The following is a 17,258-nucleotide window of genomic DNA, read 5'->3' on the forward strand; positions in this document are numbered from 1 at the left end:
TAACCGCTCTTTCTAAACGTGAGTGCGATTCACAAGAAATCAACTCCAGGGAAATTCGCCCGCACTTTACATTTTCAGCGAAATGGAAAAAACCGACAGAGGTTGAAAAAACGCGAATTCATTTCAAAGTGACGTTTTCGCTTTCGTGGATGAGCAGTGCCTCAATTTTGTGGGCGACAAAAAGAAGCTCGCTGCCTATTCTTGGTCAGCGGCACTCTTTTAACTGTATAGAATAGAAGAGAATAGGTAATAAATTCAAAAGATAATAATGCACATCTCAAGCTACAAGTAAAACAAATATAAAAAAAGTTAAGAGCTCTTGGACAATTATACATCTATTTACATCGAGGAAGTAATATCATAGCTAAGGGTAAGTCTATTCACATAGGACGATTTGAAGCGCTCCGTTGCCACTATAGGATGATATCGCGAGATTTTTCTCGATTCTGTCCACATTCTTGGAATGCCCGTGTTGTACCATAGGTAACTCTTGAAACAATCATACAAACGTCTGTAATTTTGTGTCAGCGTCCCCCAAAGCCATATGAACTCTTAATTTTTTTCACGATTTCTGTAGTTCCTGAAAATGGGCAAACATATATTTATTTTCGAATTTGTTCCTTCCAAGTAGTATATGCATGACAAATATAATATTACAATTTAACAGAAAGATGAAAAATATTTTAAGGATTTTATATGGTTTTGGGGGATGCTGTCACAAAATTAGAGACGTTTGTATGGATCTTTATCCATGTTTCAAGAATCGTAACTTGATCCCTGTTCAACTTAGAGCACCAAACGTGGTCAAATAACCAATCTCAAAATGGCCTTTTATTTAGTTTACATTTGAAACTCGCCCCAGATCCCCACGCAACTCCGAAATGGCCAATGAAAGCTGTTTCGCCGGCACTAGGGAGCTTAAGATAGAGACGGACTTCCTAGCCAACGGCCACTGCAGCGCTACTCCTTAGGGATAAAATCCTTTCTGGTCACGGGAGGCTTTGAGGACATTTCATGCGGCATACATAAAGAACTCTCTTGCAGCAGCCGAGACGATGGCGACAGCGTCGGTATGATTGGAGAGGTGGCTATTGGTGTAGCTCAGGTACATTGCAATTGTTTTTACATATTTAGAGAAGAGATTACCGGAAGAACATTGAAAAGTAAATGAAAGCTGAATTTGGAGCTGTAGAGGGGTAAGAAAACTTGTGTTAATATCGCACTTTCAGTGAGAAGCGTCTTCCATAGCTCAGATTAGCTATGCGGCGAAATATGCTGCGTGATCGGTTGGTTCTTCCAGCTGTTATGACACAAACAGTTGTAAAGTGCCGTTTACTTACAAAGAATTCCCCGAAAAAGTGATTTCCGTCTGAAATACTTTTTAACTTTTCTTAACTCTCTAGGTGTTACAGCGTTTGTTAAGAAAATCATACGATCAACTCACTTCCGGCTTGGAACAATTCTCCAGCTAACCAAAAGAGCGTTTTCACGCACGTGGCCAGCATCCTTTGCTAACTTATTGGAATATTTACAAAGGAAAGTTTTTACATAAGAAAAGAGTTTAATTCTCACAGGGTTGGTTTTCTTGGCCACCGTTTAATTGTTTTGGAACACCAAAATGGCCGCCCAGGGACCGCGGAGCAAGGTGAAAAGTGGCAGGGCTGACAATTGAAAATAATTTTTGCATATTGAAAATCGAAAAAAGGAATAAAATCATAGTATTTGATTTGTTTCTGTCGCGTGACTTTGCATACTTTATCCAGTGTATTTGTTGCTCTTTATAGGTCGGCCAACATACACGGTCAGTTCAGATTTAATGCAAGAAAAGACGCGACTACAATTTTAGTCTAGAAAATACTACACTGAAGTGATCTGAAAAATTTCTAACTATGGCCCTTCACTGTTCAAGTAATGTAATTCTTCTTGCCATCGAATATTTCATTGATTCGAAAGGAGAAACTGACAAAAGATAAAACTTTTATCAATTCAAAACAACTACTCACCTTCGTTTGACTTGAAAAAGCTAGTAATTTCCTTCATTTCGTCTGATAAAACTGATAAAAAACTCTGCCGGAGCTGGAGGTACAAAACACGCTGCCGAAAGAAGCGAAGGGGTGGCCAAGGCATGGCGTTTGATCAAGGGGCAAGTCGTCCCCAGAGCACAATTACCGCGAAAAGCACAGGAGCCCCACAAAATGCCTGGCGTTTGAAATTAAAGAAAATAAAGAGAATATAGCGGAATATAGACGGAAAAAACTTGTTTCAAGTCTTTTTTTATTTTAATTATTTTTCTTTTTAGCGCAAAAAGTGGGGGCGGGGGCGCAAAAAAGTGGTGGGGCCGCGGCCCTACCAGCCCCTCCCCCTCCGCGGTCCCTGCCGCCGCGTCGTTATGGTCAGGAATCGCAGGAATTCACAGCACGGACTGTTACCACGGAAACAATCTTTCCGCATAATTTTTTTTCTTGCTCTCCGTAGAAAATTCAACCCTAGGAACACATTATAAGTTTAAAATACTGGGAATTTCATTTTCTTGGAATCATCATTTGGGGACTTTTCATTCTTCATCCATGTCCCACCCTCTAAGAATGAGGGATTTTTGAATAGGGTAGCTCAGAATCGTATTTCAAAGAAGCCGGCAAAATAGGACCCTTCAGGCGTTTAAAGGTGCAGATAAAAAAATTAATCCTTCAAACTTCATTTTTCAAAGGACACCGACATTCAAACCAAAATTGATCATTCAGATTCCACTCATTTTTGGTGGTGGGGAGTGGGGGCGGGTGGGGAAGGGGGGTGGGCGGTTGGTTGCAGAAAATTATAAACAAACCCTTGAAAATAAAGAGGGCTTGAGAGCTGTGGCTCCTCTGTTAAACGTCTCAGAGCACAGGTAGCCTAAGCTCAGTCCTCACTATGAGAGCCCTGAACAACATTATCCTACTTAGCTAATTAATTATTCATACGGCAACAATTATAAGGCATTGTGCGAGAATTATCTTATTTCCCTATAATTGAGCGAAACATGCATTAAATTTTTCCTTTTAAGCTTAGATTTTCTTATGTTTATTTGTGTGTTGACTGCGTTTCATGCCTCTTAGGATGCCAAGAATCCGAGAACAGCACTATACCCTTCACCAACAATTTCAGATCTATTACAAAGGGGGCAAAGACTCTCAACTCTGGTTATCTTCTTGTAGCGCCCAGATTCAATGGGTAGCAAGTAGCAAGAAATCCACATTTTGGTTACTGCCACTCTTGTCTTAATGTTCTTTATTAAATTAAGACAAGTTTCAAATCTGGCTTTGTTTTTCAATTCACTATAAAGACTTAATTTATTTCCAAATGAGGAGTCAAATTTATCCTTGTTCAAATTTTTCGAGTAATATTCCTGGTATTGTTTTAACAAATTTCTTTTAAACATTCTAACCAGGTGAGGAATTCTCCTGTAGTCAAAATGTGGCAGAGTTGGAGTGTAATAAGTTAATTCAGTAAAGTGTAATGGGTGCTTTACAGTAGTAAACCATCAGTGGTTACCTATATTATATATCTTTAGGGCACTACTTAAAATTTGGTTATTTTGTGGGGTAAGTATTTACCGTAAGAAGTACTTAAAAATTATAGACTGCAAAACAGTCCGTACTTTTGCATATTCAAGTAAGCATGAACAGTCAAACAAAAGGTCTGGAATGAGGCTGAAAACAGAGAGCAAGACAGGGGGGAGACGCTAAAAATTTTCTCTCGCCTCACACGCCTGTAGGGTGTGTGAGGCTCGCGCGCTTTGCGCGGGTAAGACTCTTACGCTACACTTTACCAATTTCTTTACTGATTTTGAGAAACAAACTGACTGTTTTACAGTCTATAAAAATTCTACTGTAAATAATAAGATGAAGAGGGAAACATCCAAGTTCTTCCTTCATCACAAGGTTACTTGCTTTAGAGTGGACCCCTAAGGTCATTTTGCATACTTTGTTATGCATAATATAATGAGAGCACCTGAGATAATAAGAACACCTGAGAAGACCCTGTACCAATCTTGCTAATTACTGCCACTTGATGAAAAAGGAAGAAAAATAGCTAACAACTGTTTACAGCCGCAATTGTTATTGAAATATTTTTTTTCTAAATCATACATTAAAAACCATTGTCAAATGCTTTTTAAAAAGAACAGTAGACATCAACCAAGTGCAACAAGTCATTATATATCTGACCTGTGATGCTTGACTTCTGCGACCCCGGAGTGCAATGTGAGAAGTGAAACATCAGTTTAGTGCCCAGTAGGCTAAATGCTCCAATTGTCCTTGAATGGTTGAATAATTTAACCCTGCCAGCCTGTGTCAGTTTGAAATTGTTGACTTGATGGTTGGAGTACATTGTGGGGCTGCTCTTGACTCACCTAGCCACAGCTGTATATTGTCCACTTTGTTGGCGATTGAGGACCTTCGAAATGGGAACTTTGGCGATACGAATGATGGAAAATGAAGAAATAGTAAACGTGCAGCGTGCAACCATGGAGTTATGGAGGCACGCGGGAGGTTGCTAAGCACGAAAGAAGCGTAAGAGTCTCACAAGGCGATAGCTGATTGCGACTCTAGCTTCTTGAGTGCTTAGCAAACCTCCCAAGTGCATCCATAACTCCATGGTTCCACAGCTGCAACGTTTACCATTTCTTTTATGACATAATCAAAAGAGAAAAACATTATTTTCCATTTGCCTTCGGTTGAGTCATTAGTACGAGTTCATGTATGCTGCCATCTGCCCGTGCGTAAGCACTGGTGTAAACAAATCATGTTCTATGTTTTTCAAAAACTTGCCTTTGAGTTTCTCTTTCGCTGAATCAACCGTTCTCCGTCTTCAGGTAAATTGCTAAACATTTTGTTGTTATTCTGAATTGCATCTCTCTACTTGGGTCAGGGGCACCCAACGAGAATATAGTTCAAAACCACTTAAACATAGCATTGTTAAACGTATTTTAGTATTTAAACGGTAGATATAGGCATAGTTTTTTTTTTTTTTAATTTTTCATCTCTTCGGATTTCCTAGCTGAAAGTCTAGTGATCCAAAAATTATAGGGATCAAAACTTACCTTTTTGAAAATTTCAGCCAGAAAAAAGGCTCCCAAAAATTCTAGATGACCTTTTTAGGGTAAAAATCCGTTAAAAATAGGCAATTATACCATTTTTTGGATGTTCGAAAATCCTAGGAGAGACGAGCAAGCAAGAAATTTTACGACAAATGTTTCGAAAATTCTAGATCTCAAATCGTCTTCCGAACAGACTGATATTCTTCCGGAAATTGTCGTTGAGTGCCCCTGTTAGGTACCCCTGTCTGAACGACTGTTATGAATGAACACTGAGGAACAAAATTATACACACAGAAGTCATTTTTTGAAAAATTTATTTGAAAACCCAAATGTTTCTCTACTCAAATGAAATTCGCTTATTCCAGCATAATGTGCCCGTTTAAACTCAACTAAAATTTTTAATTGATGCGAGGATAACTTCACAACAAAGCTGTCTCGAATTTGAGCGTGTTTCCTAAAATATTTGCTTGAATTTAGCATCAGCTTGACCAAAAAGCCAATAACACAATGCTAATTGATAAATGTACATTTCAAACAAACTTTCTCTTCTATAAAAAACACACAAAATATACCTTAAATCTTCGCTCACTCAATTTTCCTTCAGCCGATTCTAGCCGCGAGGAAACAGTGATTAATTCATCCAGGGCAAATTTTTCGCTTGATCTTTTGTCTTTTTTCCTTCAAAACGCCAGCTTAGTATTTTCTTCAACTTCCACTTTTCAGCTGTGCATTTCATCGGTGTATTTTACCGTCAGGAGACTGAGGAGAGGAGATTTGTTGAATTTGCCTAAATTTTACTGCGCTAGCTCAGTTTCTTGGCATGCATCCACGGGCAAATGGTAGTGGTTAACTGACCAATCAGAGCGCATGATTAACTTTTGTTATGTTATAATGTACGTTATTTATCAGAACAACTATTTCTGGCGGAATTGTCTCCAGTGTCGCAAATGTCATGGAATTTATCGCCACCAAGAGCAGAGCCGATCAAGAGAGGTTTGCCAATTTTCTCTTCTATTCCTTTTACTGTCATCTGGGTGCAAAACTGTCGTTCAAGAAAAGGCATTAAATAGTGCCTAGTAGGTCTGAAATACAGTCAGAATACAAAGAAAAGCAAGAAAAGGCTAAAGGTAAACTTCAAAGTGATATTCAATGCACATTTTATTAATTTAGTGAGCAAAGAAGATTTCTCATTCTCTATTTTCCAATTCCCCACAATACACTCTGTTTGCCCCCCAAATTTTGCATAAACCATTTTTTTTAAATGCTCCTGGGAGTATTGCATTTTCCCAAGAGCATTTTAAGACAATAAGTTATGCAAAATTTGGGGGGCAGACAGAGTGTATTATGGGGAATTGGAAAATAGTCAATACAATGTCTCATAATTTTCTTGCTGTATGAATAATTAATTAGCTTAGAAGGGTATAGTGCTGTTCTCGGGTTCTTGGCATCCTGAGAGGCATGAAAAGCAGTCAACACACAAATAAACATGAGAAAATACAAAATGCAAGCTTAACAGGAAAAATGTAATGTACGTTTCGCTCATTGTTATGGAGAAATAGGATGATATTATTCTCATACAACGCCTTATAATTGTTGCCGTGTAAATAACTAATTAGCTAAATAGGATAATGTTGTTCAGGGCTCTCATAGTGAGCTAGGGCTACCTGTGGTGTAGTTTTGATTGCTTGAACATGCTCCCGTGTGACTTTGTCTGAGGCATACAGTTGTATTCTCAGGAAGACGGGCAGAATACTTTCCGGGTTTGACATACTGTAAATATGCCCTGGGCTTAAACCCCAGGGCTTATACGTCTTTCTGTTTCGTTTTAGGAGGGCTTATAAATAGAGGTGCTGATATCCGATCGCAAGGGGGCTTGTAAACCGGAATAGAAAAAGCGCTTTGAAACAAAATACCTATTGTACTTATTTCAAAAGGTCATATAGTAATAAATCAAATTTACAGTTGACTCGTGATAAATCGAACCCTCCCTAACTCGAACCTCCCCCTAACTTAAACCATCATGTGTTAAATGATGCGTGACAATTTGGGGAAGAAACAGTGTCACACCCAAAACAGTGAATTATTTTACCCCTGACCAAGCCGTTGCTGCTTATCATTGTCAATAAAGTGTGGATAATACTTGCATTCCCTGCCCATCCATTTACTTATTTGCTTATTTCTGGGTTGTTTGCTTTGGACTCCTGCTAACTCGACCCCACTTTGATCAGAGTCAACTGTCAGGAAAGTTAGAAGGGGGGCTTATATCTGTGGGGGGGGGGGGAGGGGTTATGATCGGGGGTATTTTTTTTATTACAAGTAGATTGGCCTCCCGCGGGTTACTTGGGTCACTAACCCCATGCATTAAAGTCTATTTTTGGCTAATTATAGACCCCATCTCAGTCACTTTTGGGCAAATATAATTTTTGCAATCCCAACTTAGTCATCTGTTGCTTGTCTCTCTGTCTTATAAAGCCTTTTAACTAGGTCCTCCTGAAATTAATTGACACTTTTGTTAAACTAAATGCAGTAAAAGTTTTCCCATTTACATTCCTACCTACCTGAATTTTCTGTCACTCAAACTGCCGAAAATGAGCGACCCCACTCTTGTAACTCTGTTGAAAATTACAACCCCATTATGGTTAACCCAGTCATGAAAATGTGACCACATCCAGCGGCACATCCCCATAAGCCTATTATTAGGAAGAACCCTCGCCCTGGATGGGCCTATAACTGGAGTGGGGGGGGGGGGGGGGGGTTATAAGCGGCAGTTTATGGTCTTTATGTTAAGATCTTTCGTAGAAAAGTGGGCAAAAGGTTTGTATTGCCTTTTAGGACCGTTATTCAGTTGGTTTTACCTATAGAATTAAGAGACATTTTAAACTAAACTCACGATATTATATCTATTTCTAAGAAAACTATTTTTGTGTACGCAACTGTAGACCACTCGTAGCTAACCTTTACGTTCTGGCTTACAGCCCACAAAGACACCATTTCTAGACGCTAAATAGATTGTATACCCTGTTTTTAAAACTATCCATACCCTGTTCAGCGATACCTCCACGTGTTATTGAGTAATTGTCTGTTAAAGGCGTTCAGGTAGTGGTGGAGAGAGACGTAAAATGGAGAGCGGATGAAAAAAAGGGGGGAAGATCTGAACGCTAGAGAACAGGCTAGTTGAATTTTGACTTTTTAACTTTTGGGAGTGAGAGGGTTTCAATCAATAGCATCCAGTTGTAAATCAACCTCATCCCCGGGGCTTTTCCCTCAAAAAATGGGTGTGGCGGGAAAAGGCCTTGGCATCGGCTGGTCACGTGTACAGCCTAAATATTCCTGAGAAACTAATTTATAAAACAAAAGTTTTACAAATGTTACTCGCTGTCCCCTTCGTAGAAATAGGAGAAAAGCAAAAAATTACCATAGCCAGTATCTGTGACAAAAAGGAAAACTTGCAAAAAAGGTCGCCCAAGATCGCGCGCTGTGAGGTTACGCATAATTTTAGCTTTTCACATGGCGCTAATTTATTACACCCAGGATTTTAGGGTGTACGAGGAGACACTTGACCAGCCGATGCCAGGGCCTTTTCCCGCCCCAACCATTTTTTGAGGGAAAAGCCCTGGGGACGAGGTTGGTTGTAAATCACTCGGATATGCGATAAAGAAATCGGAGAGAAAAGCTATGTACCACATTCATAAGCAGTTCGTAGTGAATTCTGGGACATTTGATCTCCCGTGTGACGTTAAGTTACGTAATCTGTTTCCACTTACGTTCAGAAATGCATGCAATGGCGAAAATGGCGAAAAATCGCTCTCTCTATTTCATTGCAATGTAAAGCTAGTATCAGCTAGAAAAGATAGCCTGTTAGTATTTATCTCATACATTTCACGTTCTTTCACATACCGAAAACCAGCTGACAGCTATGAATTAGTTTCAGTCGTTTCACTTTTGGTTTTTCTGTTAGATTCTTAAGAAAAACAAAAAAGCACACACGCTAACCTGAGTTTCAGATCGTAAGAGGTAAGGGAAAATTAAGACAAAACAGTGGGGTGAGGAAAGAAGGAGAAAGGCATTCTTCGTCTGCTTACTACCTCCCCTTCTCCCTAGAAAAGCCCAGACTAGTCGAAAGCACCAGCGGTTATAAAATGCATTCTGCCAGTCAAGTGATCCGCTACTTTTTAATGTTCTGAAAGGGTGTTTAGACTGATAAAACTCAATCGGTACCCCCCAGTGAAACGTTTTACGTGGGTTTTTCCACCCAGTGAAACCTTTTACCTTTTTTTCCATGAGTAGTTTTAATTGATTCTCTTTTTTTCGATTGTAGTAGTTTCTCTATTCTATCCTGTAGTGGTTGTATTTTATCCTTTATTTTTAATTTTCATTTTAGTTGTTGGACGACTTTGATCTTTGGGCATGGCTTCTGCTTTACGGAAAGCTTAAACGCATGATGACCAAGTGCATGGATCTCGTAAAATGAAAGTCACTATTTTGGCATCTGAATGGAGATCAAGTAATGGGGGGCTTTCTACCATAAACAGAGAATTAGCCATTCAGTTAGCCAAGTTCCCTGAAGTGGAAATCACTTTATTTTTACCACTATGCAGTCGAGAGGACAAAAAAGTAGCCCTTGATCACAAAGTAAAGATCGTAGAGGCAACGCCACTGCCTGGTTTTGAACAGCTGGATTGGCTTTGCTTTCCACCAGAAGATTTGCAAATCGACATTGTTGTTGGTCATGGAGTTAAACTCGGTAAACAAGCACAGGTCATTAAGAAATCTAAAACGTGCAAATGGGTTCAAGTGGTACACACAGACCCTGAGGAACGTGGGATGTTTAAAAACTATCCCAACCCAATTTCAAAGGGTGAAGAAAAGCGCAAGACCGAAGTAGAACTGTGTGAAATGGCTGACCATGTTGTGGGAGTGGGACCCAAGTTGAGTGAGGCCTTTCGCTCATATCTTTGTGGGTGTCATAAAGATGGTAAAGTCTTTGACCTCACTCCTGGAGTGTTTGAAGAGTTTGAGACTGTAAAGCAAGTCAGCCCAAGCGATAGGCAACAACGGAGAGTCTTGGTGTTTGGTCGTGGAGATGCAGAAGACTTTGAATTAAAAGGATTTGACATCGCCGGGAAAGCCATTGCTGCATTACAAGATACTCTTCTTGTGTTTGTAGGGGCACCGGATGGAAAACACAAAGAAATAGCAAATCGGTTAATTGATTGTGGTGTTCCTGCTAGTCGACTGAGAGTAAGAGAATATGTTCAAGACCGAGAAAGTTTGAAGCGCTTATTCCAAGAAGTGGATCTTGTAGTCATGCCTTCGAGAACAGAGGGCTTTGGACTAACAGGACTCGAGGCAATGTCAGCTGGTCTTCCTGTGCTCGTTAGTCGCAACTCTGGTTTTGGAGAAGCACTGAGTAAGGCAGCTTTTGGTTCATCATTTGTGATTGACTCAGAGAACCCTGCAGTATGGACCGTAGCCATTCAGAATATCTGGTCCAAGGACAGGGAATGTCGACTTAAGGAGGCGCTGACCTTGCGTGAGTTCTATGGCATTAAATACAACTGGGCCAAACAGATTAAAGAGTTAGTTGACAAGATGATCAGCTTGGCTCACGGTAGGAATGTCAATTATCGTTTTCTTCAACAATACATTGTCAAACAATAACAGAAAAACGAAAACAAACTAAAATGTTTCCCTGAAATCTTAATAATATTGCACGTGAATACGTTTCTGTACCTTATGCTGATATTAGGAAAACTGTAACGTTTGTAATCTCTTCAGGTACATTGTTTTTTGCAGCGGAATGGTCTATGAAGAGCGGTCATAGGCTTTATTTGCAGCGTTTCACATACAGCTACATATGACTGTAGCCATTCATAAATAATCACTGCAACAGCCTGGTTTCAGGAACCTATTATGTTTTCGTCCATTTTGTTTCAACAGAAGATTATCCAAAGGCCCGGAGCTCCTTAGAAACAAAGCGTGAGGCTTCTCAGAGGGCGGAAGGCATGACTGAGGACCACGAAGGTACATGTTCGTAGACTTTGTAGACAATGTAACGCCTGTTGTCTATGAAGGATTGTTCATATGAATCATGAAAATAAATTGAATTTAAATCACCACACTCGTCTTATTCAAGTTCCCAGATGTACATGCAGTCACACGGTTGGCAGACCAGCATATACTCTGCTTTCACACCTAGAAAAAAAATCCTGGCCGAGGCCAAAGTTAACCTGCAATTGTGCGCTTGCTCAATAGATTTGACCCATAGACCTTTTTTTCCAAGGCCAAAGACTTAGTGGTCACCCAAGTGATTGATCCGTTTAACCAAATGAAACGAGAATACGTACTATATTGGACGATGCAGACTCTGCGAATCGTATCAACTTTGTCCCATCTCGGATCTTTACATAATGCTCTCCGGGAAACTTTTCTTAAGGTGACCAAAAACGAAATATAAACTGCTAATGTAAGCGGCACCGAAACCAGCTTTAGACGCGCACTGGCTTCATATAAAAAAGGAGGGAGGGAAGGAGGCTTAAAAAAGAACACATAATCGCGAAATTCAGTCTACAGCCACTTTTACACAAGTCCCTAACCACAAAATAACCAATGATGCGACATCAGCAAAAAACACAGGAAGCAAGCTAATACCTGAGAAGTTGAGAAGAATTACAAAATATTGCTAACCTGGTTTTCATAAATCCAGCAAGCTATCTCAATGGAATCAGTGCCCGATTATGTTTAAGAATATTTTTGCAAAGCGAAATAAAGTTCATTAAGCAGAAGCCTGTCATTTCCCTATGAGCATGATTTTACCTAGAAAAGTGCTTCTTTTTTACCAAATGAGCCTGCCAAAAAAAGAACATGCACGCATGAGAGAATCATGAGGAACATTTCACTGATCTTTAAGGAATTTAGAGTTGCTCCTTTCTGATTTATTTGCAATAATTATAAGTAGAGGAAATTGGGAAATTCAACAATGACAAATTCCCCACCTGTTGATGAAAAATGCCCCTCTTTGGGAGATAAAACGTGATAAATACCTGACAAGCGTCCTGGATAGCCTGTGTTCAGTCGGCCCTCTCACTTCAGAAACAATCGGGGAGAGACTTGAGTGATTTCTCTCGCCGATTTCTTCTGAGGGGAAGGGGGGCGCCTGTACATAGGCCACCTCGGAGGGATGGGCACTCTTGGAAGTGACTGAACCTTAACTTTCAGTGAAATTATCCAAGTTTTAACCAATTGTTTGGCTTGTTTTCTTAGAGCCTTCTATGGAAATTGACAACATTCCAAGAACAAACCCTACTGTTGCCGAGCATCTTAATTCAGAAGCGTCCCTTGGTAGTGACTGTGAAAAGAAAGCCGATGCTGCATCAGGAAGTCAAACGGAAATATCCACAAATGAAGTTTCCCAGTCACAGAATAGACGTAAGCGCAAAAGGTCGAAATCTGATGGTGATCCAGGTAGGGAATAACGTAATTTGCTTTCTTGTTTTTGCCCACTAGTACATCTTAAGGGTGGGTTTTCTCAGAGGCGGTTTTTCCCTTCAACATTTGTTACCGTTTACATGTATTGCTATTTCGTGTAAGTCATATAAAAGTTTAACCACTATTAAGATACACAGCTTGTCAAGACCCAACTATAATCTAAAAGGGCTTTTAGAAGAAGAGATTGACTCAGCGAGCTTTGCTTCATTTGGGAGCTGGTTCCAAAGCATAGCACCGCTAAATTTAAAACTTGTTTTAAGAACTCTCTTTTTGGTTTAGGAAGTGTTAGATCAGTAGCCGTGTTACGTAGATGGTAACTTGTCTGATCGACATTCCCTCTTATACATTAAAATTGACTTTGCCCAGCGCCGTCGATCATCAAGTGTTTGCCAAGAAAGAGAGTCATTGAGTCTGCGGAGCGAATATCATAAGTAACACCTGTGAGAACTTTAGCCGCACGCAACTCGTTGCAGCTTATCTTTCAACAATTTGCCGCAGGTGTCCCACAAAGAGGAACAGTACTCAAAATAAGGCTGAACTAAACCCTTATAATCTGTTTCCATAGTAGCTTACTATTTCCCACTTGTGAACCTAGAGGGATGATTGTTAGATAACACAAATCTGGCGACAATATCACAGTCAGCCAGCAGATCATGCAATAGACAAGAGACTTTCATGTCTCTTGATTAGAAGGCTATCTATGTTCACACTATAGCGGATAGCTTTCGCCGAAATCACCTTTCTTATGTGCGAAAAGAAACCGTTTCCGGTATGGATACTAAATCCCCGCATGCTCGCGCTAAATCTATCCGGTATAGTGTGAACTTAGCCTAATATGAAGGCTCATCATTTCTCAGAGGCATTTCCTCCGTTTTCAGACATAATCACCAAGTACCGTTATCAAGATCTGAATGATCATCAGAGGAAAATAATCCATGAAACTCTAGCACAGCAAATACAATTGTACTTCCAACATCGCACCATTTACTCTGCAGAAGGAGTGTCTGGTCTGATTGAATATATAGTTGACACGCACAAGGTGGCCACAAAATCTGTTGGTTTGGGGTCTCTAGAAATAACGTTTGGGTGCACCTCCCTGGAAAGCCTTGAGAGTCTGTGGAGTGACTATCAGTCTGGTCACCTTAATGACATTGCCGAGAGATATCTTGTGACCGACGATATAAAGAGGAAACTGAAGTTGGAGAATGTCAGAATGAAGACAACAATCGTTGAAGAAAACTACCGAATTTGCAAGAAGATTTTGATGGAAAAATCATGTGAGTTGCAAGACCTTTCTAAGGAATTGACGGCGGTAGAGTTGAAAGGTAAAATTCGAGTTTTAAATGAATTAATCACTACCATTCAATTTGCTTATTGTAAGCCAAAATTGAAAGTTTTTTCCGGCCCTTGTCTTTTTAAAAACCTGATTAAGTTGCTGATTGTTTGTTGTGGCAGTGATACATGTACTTGACAGCAGCTATCCTGGGTCAAAAGAGTCTGTTTTAAAATAGTCATCGTCGTAACAAGGTGTTGCACTGCGGGACGGATCATTAACATGAAAGCAAAAGAGAATCTTTTGAGCTTGTAATTATTTCCCTGAAACAGTTTGCACTAAATGAAAGGGTAAATTAGTGATAATGCATAAAACATTCATTGATTGAATCGAAATAAAATTAAGCATTCAAAACCAAAAGAAGTTTAAATGTTCAGTTTAACAAGTAAACTATATCACCACAAGAGAGGGGGCTGTTAGTTGACGTTCATGTTAATGTGCAGTAGTGCAGTAATTGTACCTCACTGTGAGTTTTTTCTGTAACAGTGCATTCACAACAGATAAATTTCATGCACGTTTTTGTTATTTCATTCCGCGTTAGCAATCAGCTGTGGCTTGTCACCTTCAACTGAATCAGATCAAAAAGCAGCTTCACTTCTAATTGACTCAAGTCCAGATCATTCTGAGGTAGGTGGCTTCGTCCTTGGGACTAAAAAATGAAAGCAAAGAAGACTAGAAAGAAAATTTACAAATCGAGCTGTTGCATGGGGTGCAATCTGCATAAATGAGGGTCTACTCAGTTCTACAGAAATAGTAGCTCGGAAAAAATGTGACTGAGTTTTCACACCCAGTTCCGTCAGACAACGTCGAAAAGGAAGACTGGCTTGGTTTCATTTAATTGGTAGGAATTGTATGGATATATATACTGGCATAAGTTAAAAGGAAATGGAAGGTAATTTTTCGTTTCATCATCGTGGAAATTTCAATTGAAACATTAGCTAAGTGATGTTTTCTCCGACCCCGGAAATTTAATACACTGAGAAATATTATGGGAAGTCATAAGTGAGTCGTAATTTGTCTTGTAATTGTACAGTAGAAGTACTTCTTATAGAACTTCATTGCAGATCTGATTGTAAATGTCTTTTTTTATCATCTTAAAACAAGACGCAGGTCCTGACCCATATGGAGAGAGCCGAGAAGGCGAAAGTAAGTTCACTGCGATATATAGAATAGCGTGCACGCTTTGTGTACCGTATTTCCTCGAATAATAATTATTATTTTTAGCACAAAAGGGGGGCTATTTTTCGAGGGAGGCGATCATTTCAAATATTGCTCACTGGAAGTCGTGCCCTAAATATTCTGTTTTATTTTCCCATCAAGTGAAACAATAATCACATCAAATAAACTAGACATGGGCTTTTTAAGTGTTCCAAATTTAGTTCCTTGATAAATTTTCGGAGATTGAATCGTCACTGTTTTGATGGATCACATTGCACTTCAACTTGACAGGGAGGGGATAAAAGGAGGAGAAGATGGCGAGAGGGGAGGGGGGCGGTTATTCAAGGGGAGCGATTATTTCAAATGTTTCCGTCAAAAAGAAGGGAGGAATTATTCGAGGGAGGCGATTAATCGAGGGACGGCTATTATCCGAGGAAATACGGTATTTAAACAAAGCAAAATGCATATAAATGTCAAAAGCATCATTTGGTGGAAGATTTAACTTAAAACTCATTCTCTGATGAAAGGGAATTTTTTTGAAACAGGCGTCGAGATGCCCTCTACACAAGGCTGCTATCAGTGGACAATACGAGACAGTCAAAATGCTTCTTGAAAGTGGTGAAGATGTGGATCAAAGAGATCAGGTTTTAGTCTTCCCCAGTCTATGTAAATTTAATGCTTACCGTAAATGATCGATTAAGCGCCGCCGCACTTTTTCGGGAGCGGCGCTTATTCAAGTGCGGCGCTTATTTCAACTACGGGTAAAACACTGAGGGGAATATAGAGATTTAACTCAGAGTTTTGCGAGAAAAAGGGCAAATATGTAGACCTCGAACCGTCTTATGAACCCAGTTTCAAGAGTTTCCCTACATTAAAACTTTAGGAACTCACGATTTGGTCGTGGTCTTATTTGTAAAGCGATATTCTGCGCCGCGGCGTTCATTAAACTATTTTCGGTAAAGTTGCGGCGCTTATTCGAGGGTGGCGTTTATTCGAGTAGCGGCCCTTAATCGATCATATACGGCACTGTTTCTTACATCCTTTTCTTGCTTTAGTAGAATACGAGCAGGAGCTTGTGTATGGGTTTTCCTCTAGTATTGCATGCCTTGCGATCATGAACCAACACAACATTCTGATTGGCCGCTATTGACAAGCGTGATTGACAGACAGCAAATTTTTGTTTTCTTGAAAATATCTATAGATCGTAACTGTTCATCAGTACAGTGCCTAAGTTATGTTCCACTATACCGCTTTAGTATGAACAGCAACGGCCCGGGACGGCAAGAGTCGTACATATCGAACATCGTGCCTGTGCGGTTGTCAGAGAGAGTTTGGTGCACTAAAATCTTTTCCTTACTCCTTAAAAGTTACTTCCATCTCAGAGGGTTCCAGTACTCGTTCATACTTATTTATTTCGGCGGCGGTCCCAAAAGATGCTCACATTGCAAGATTGACAGAAAACCTATCCGGTATGTGACGCTCCATTTTCGATATCGGGGCAGCGTAGTTTCGCTTCGTCACAGAAGTCGCTCCGCCACAATCGTTCTTGTGTGTGAACAGAAGCCCTGTCCGGTAAGATTTTCGTGGCGGCGCGAAAGCTTTCCGGTATAGTAAGAACACAGCATTAGACAGACAGCAGGACAGGAGAAATCACAAAATTAGCCACAGAAATTTTGTGTTGGCGTTGGAGGACGATGAACAATAGAAATGGAGAGGAAAAGGACACAACATAGAACTTTTTCTATCTTAGTTGTCGCTGCGATCGCTGAACTTTATTTTTCTCAGCGATCACAGCGATCGCAGCGATCATATGGAAACCAGGCTTAAGTTGTCTGCAATGGACAATGACAGCGGCATGAAATAAGCGTGCATAGGTAATAAACGATAGGGGTAAGTAATTTTACGTCACAGGCGAGTAGTCGCTTATTCCTTTACCAATATGATTCAACCAACGAATAAGTTTCTTAGTTTTAAATCGACATTCATCTACCTGAAAATTGCTAGAAAATCTGTCAAACCGGTTAAATAAAACTAGAAGATGACAAACAGGTTAAATCGGTCAAGGCCATGTGAGCCTGTTGTTTACCATTGTATTGGGCCCGTTTCAAACGTCTATCTTTTCATGTACTGAACTTAATACCTATTTAGATCGACCCAAATAATAAAAATTCGACGGTTGATTCAAACGTCGAACTAAAGTAGTCC

General features: G+C 39.9%; 1 protein-coding gene across 1 annotated transcript in view; it reads left to right on the forward strand.

The window, feature by feature from the left end:
- Positions 1-1,113: 1,113 nt before the first annotated feature.
- Positions 1,114-17,258, forward strand: part of LOC140932324 (uncharacterized) — a 64,659-nt gene continuing 48,514 nt past the window's right edge. The window contains exons 1-9 of the mRNA XM_073381945.1: positions 1,114-1,196; positions 9,456-10,685; positions 11,015-11,098; positions 12,338-12,538; positions 12,842-12,846; positions 13,392-13,887; positions 14,437-14,522; positions 15,000-15,041; positions 15,599-15,697. Coding sequence (XP_073238046.1) covers positions 9,542-10,685; positions 11,015-11,098; positions 12,338-12,538; positions 12,842-12,846; positions 13,392-13,887; positions 14,437-14,522; positions 15,000-15,041; positions 15,599-15,697 — 2,157 coding nt within the window. The 5' untranslated portion in view covers positions 1,114-1,196; positions 9,456-9,541. The remainder of the gene's footprint in view (positions 1,197-9,455; positions 10,686-11,014; positions 11,099-12,337; positions 12,539-12,841; positions 12,847-13,391; positions 13,888-14,436; positions 14,523-14,999; positions 15,042-15,598; positions 15,698-17,258) is intronic.

This window comes from Porites lutea, chromosome 3 (assembly GCF_958299795.1).
Source record: "Porites lutea chromosome 3, jaPorLute2.1, whole genome shotgun sequence".
In the NCBI taxonomy this organism is placed as follows: Eukaryota; Metazoa; Cnidaria; class Anthozoa; order Scleractinia; family Poritidae; genus Porites; species Porites lutea.